A 2980-nucleotide genomic window follows, 5' to 3' on the forward strand; every position below is an offset into this window, starting at 1 on the left:
CCCCGTTTTAAAAAAAAAAAAAAAAAAAAAAAGTAACTAGGTCCATATTAAGCAGGTTTCTGGTGAGAGGATCCCTGCCGGACAGCCCCGGCCAGTTCTATCTAGACAGGGCAACTCCACTGTGATTAAACCAGTGATTCTCAGCCAGGGTGCAACAGCCCCCTGGGGTGCAGTGAGATCCTTTTAAGGCTGCTGCTGGGTGCTATGCAATATTAGCAACACTAGGTATGCAAACACTGATATATGACTTGCAAGATAACCCAAGATTTCCAATAGGAAGTCACAGTATTAAGAACATTCTGTCCTGTCGCGGCCTTTCTGAGTTCTTTGCAACAGAAGAATTGCTCGGTTATTTTTCTGTAATTAAAAAAGAGTGAAAGGGGGGCCCTGAATCTAAAAAGTTTGAGAACCACTAGGTTAGAAAGTAGCATGTAGATTGTTCTCTCTTTTATGGACACAAGAGGGAACTTGAGCACAGATTCATACCAGGTCTGAACCTAATTTACTTTCTCCTGCTCCGTTGCTGCTGAAAGGCAGGAGATTCTGTGCTCTGCGGCTGGCACACTGCAGAGCAGTCGGATGGCTAGCCTCTGAAACAGGACCTCCGTGAGGCCCCTGAAAATTGGCAGCAAACACAGCCTCCTACCATGTGGGAAAAAGTGACATTCCTCCTCAGGCCAAGTCCTGCTGTGTGGCATGAGCCCCACCAGAGTGCAGGCCTGCCAGGAGCTGTGAGGGCACCAGGAATGAGTCGGTGCTGAAACATTTGGGCACGGACTTAAGCCCTCCTCCAAATTCTAGGGTTGCTCAGACCCTGGGAGTCTGGCTCAGGCCCTGCACAGGGCAGCGAGACTGGTAGAGAAGCTGCACCAGTTTGTCTTCTATCAAAAATAACAGCGGCAACAATAAGGAGCCTTGCTCACTCCCATGTCACTGTGCATGGCTCAGTGAGGAAAGTCGCAGAGTCGAGCCCCACAGGGGCACCGACTTCCACCTGCCTCCAGGTATCACTACTGGTCTCAACAAGCAGCAGCCAGGGTAGGGGACAGTGTGCCTGGAGCCCTGCTCCTCCAGCAATGCTGCCAGGGGACAACAAGAAGGGCCCTGTTGTGCCTTCCTGGTCCAGTCCAAGGCTGCTCCCACCACAGACACAGTGACATGGATGGGACCCTCGGCTGATCAGGTTCCTGCCTCCCTGCTTGCAGATGGTGGTGGCAAGGGAGGCCCTGCAGCCACAGGGGGACTCGAGATGACCCCCGTCCATGAAGAGGCCTTGCTCCTGAGACTCACCGAGCTCTCCTGGGTCTTGCCGTGGTAGCGCACCCTCACGAAGGGGTCAGAGGCACCGTTGCGGTCCTTCCGAGCCAAGTCCCTAAAGCAGAGAGAAGGGGGATGAAGAAAAAGGGCCTTCCTCGCCTTGCTACCATGGGCTTCCAATTGCCTGGGCTGCTGTGGAGAACAGTGCGCCCAGCAGAGTGGAGGCTGGCTCCCTGCACAACCATAAGGGACCCGCTCACATGGCCTCTCCTTGGTTCCTCCTGCTGGCTGCACACAAACAGGGACAAACAGAAGAACAAATCCCCAGGGTAAGGAATCAAAGGAAGAAATAGGTGGAGGAGAGAGGAACATGTCCCAGGGCTGGACAGATCTGCAGAAAAACTGGGCTCTGCGCTGGGACCCATATCATGCAGCTCCGGGCACGAACAGGAGACACCGGCTCCCTGCCACACACTGGACTGCACCACACCCTGGCTGGCTCAGGCCCAGCAGAACCAGGGTGGCTGCTGAAAGCACATGGCAGCATGAGGACTTCTCCAGGGGAGCTCCCTGGGCTATCAATTTGGTTCTCCCTTCCCTGGCAGGGGAAACACCGTGTATCTGGGTCCAAGAAGGCAGTTTTCCTTAAGCCCTCCTGGGGATACTGTTTTTCTGGCATGGTTTAACACCCGCCGAGGTGTTGGGGCTTAAAGCCCATTTTATGGAAATGGGAGGCTCCTCCCTAGCTTGCTCCTGCAGCCATATGGTTGAGGGCAGGTGAAATTTGGGGGCTTCTGAACCCCAAGCCCCTGGGCTTAGGCCTGCATGTAGGATGCCTGCCAAAAAATGTTGGAAATATCTGAAGCCCCTGTGGGGTGGAGGATGCTTGCCGGTTGTAGGGCCACTTATGGTTCTGGGCTGACTCATGGATTTGGACTTGATTTGGCTTGGAACATGAAAAGTTGCTTTAAAAACAAAGCAAAAAAAAAACAACCAAAACCAAAAACTTGGTAATCCCCTTCCCAAAAGCTGCAGAGTAGAGAAGATGCCTTTGGGGAGGCCAGGCTCCATTCCTAGGCCATGACCTTGGCAGGAGGGCACAAGGCCAATGGTCCACACAGTCTAGTATCCTGCCTCAGCCCATGGCCAGCATCACACTGCCAAGGACTCGTCTTCCAGTGTCCAGCAGCTGGTGGTGAGCTGACACCTAGAAAAAGGAAAATGTGTGGTCCTCTCTGTGTTTTACCTTCTCCTTTAACCTGCTGATTCAAGTCTGGACATTCACATTCATTATAAAAATGCCCAGTCAAGGACAGCTGATGGCTACATGCTCCCCAAGCCAAAGCATCAACATATGCTCCCTTGAGCTTGTGCCAGAAGACGGCAGGCATAGGACCTGATTTACCTTCTCACCCATTCAGCATGTTGTGTGCCTTCACTGTCTCCCCCACTCTCTCCCTCCTGGTCAGCGGCTCTTCCAGACTCTCCCCATTCCCATCACTTTGCTCCTGAGCCCCCTCTGCCTTTGCCACATCCCCTTCCATACAGGCCACCAGACCACTGTAGCGTTCCAGATGAAGTTTCCTTTCTACCTAGGTGAACTTCCACAATCTTTGAATTCTCCTCTGTCTGACAAAGGGTGTTTGGACCCAAAAACTTGCAGTGAAAGATTTTTTTTTGCTACTATTTAGCTGGTCTAATAAAAGACATCACCTCTAGCCCA

General features: G+C 52.5%; 1 protein-coding gene across 1 annotated transcript in view; it reads right to left on the reverse strand.

The window, feature by feature from the left end:
• The window catches only part of LOC109293499 (ras GTPase-activating protein 4-like), a 72601-nt gene that overhangs the window by 18680 nt on the left and 50941 nt on the right, over window positions 1-2980 (reverse strand). The window contains exon 6 of the mRNA XM_019511473.1: window positions 1291-1372. Coding sequence (XP_019367018.1) covers window positions 1291-1372 — 82 coding nt within the window. The remainder of the gene's footprint in view (window positions 1-1290; window positions 1373-2980) is intronic.

The sequence above is a fragment of the Gavialis gangeticus genome, unplaced genomic scaffold, assembly GCF_001723915.1.
Source record: "Gavialis gangeticus isolate Ggan-Ray unplaced genomic scaffold, GavGan_comp1, whole genome shotgun sequence".
Lineage (NCBI taxonomy): Eukaryota > Metazoa > Chordata > Crocodylia > Gavialidae > Gavialis > Gavialis gangeticus.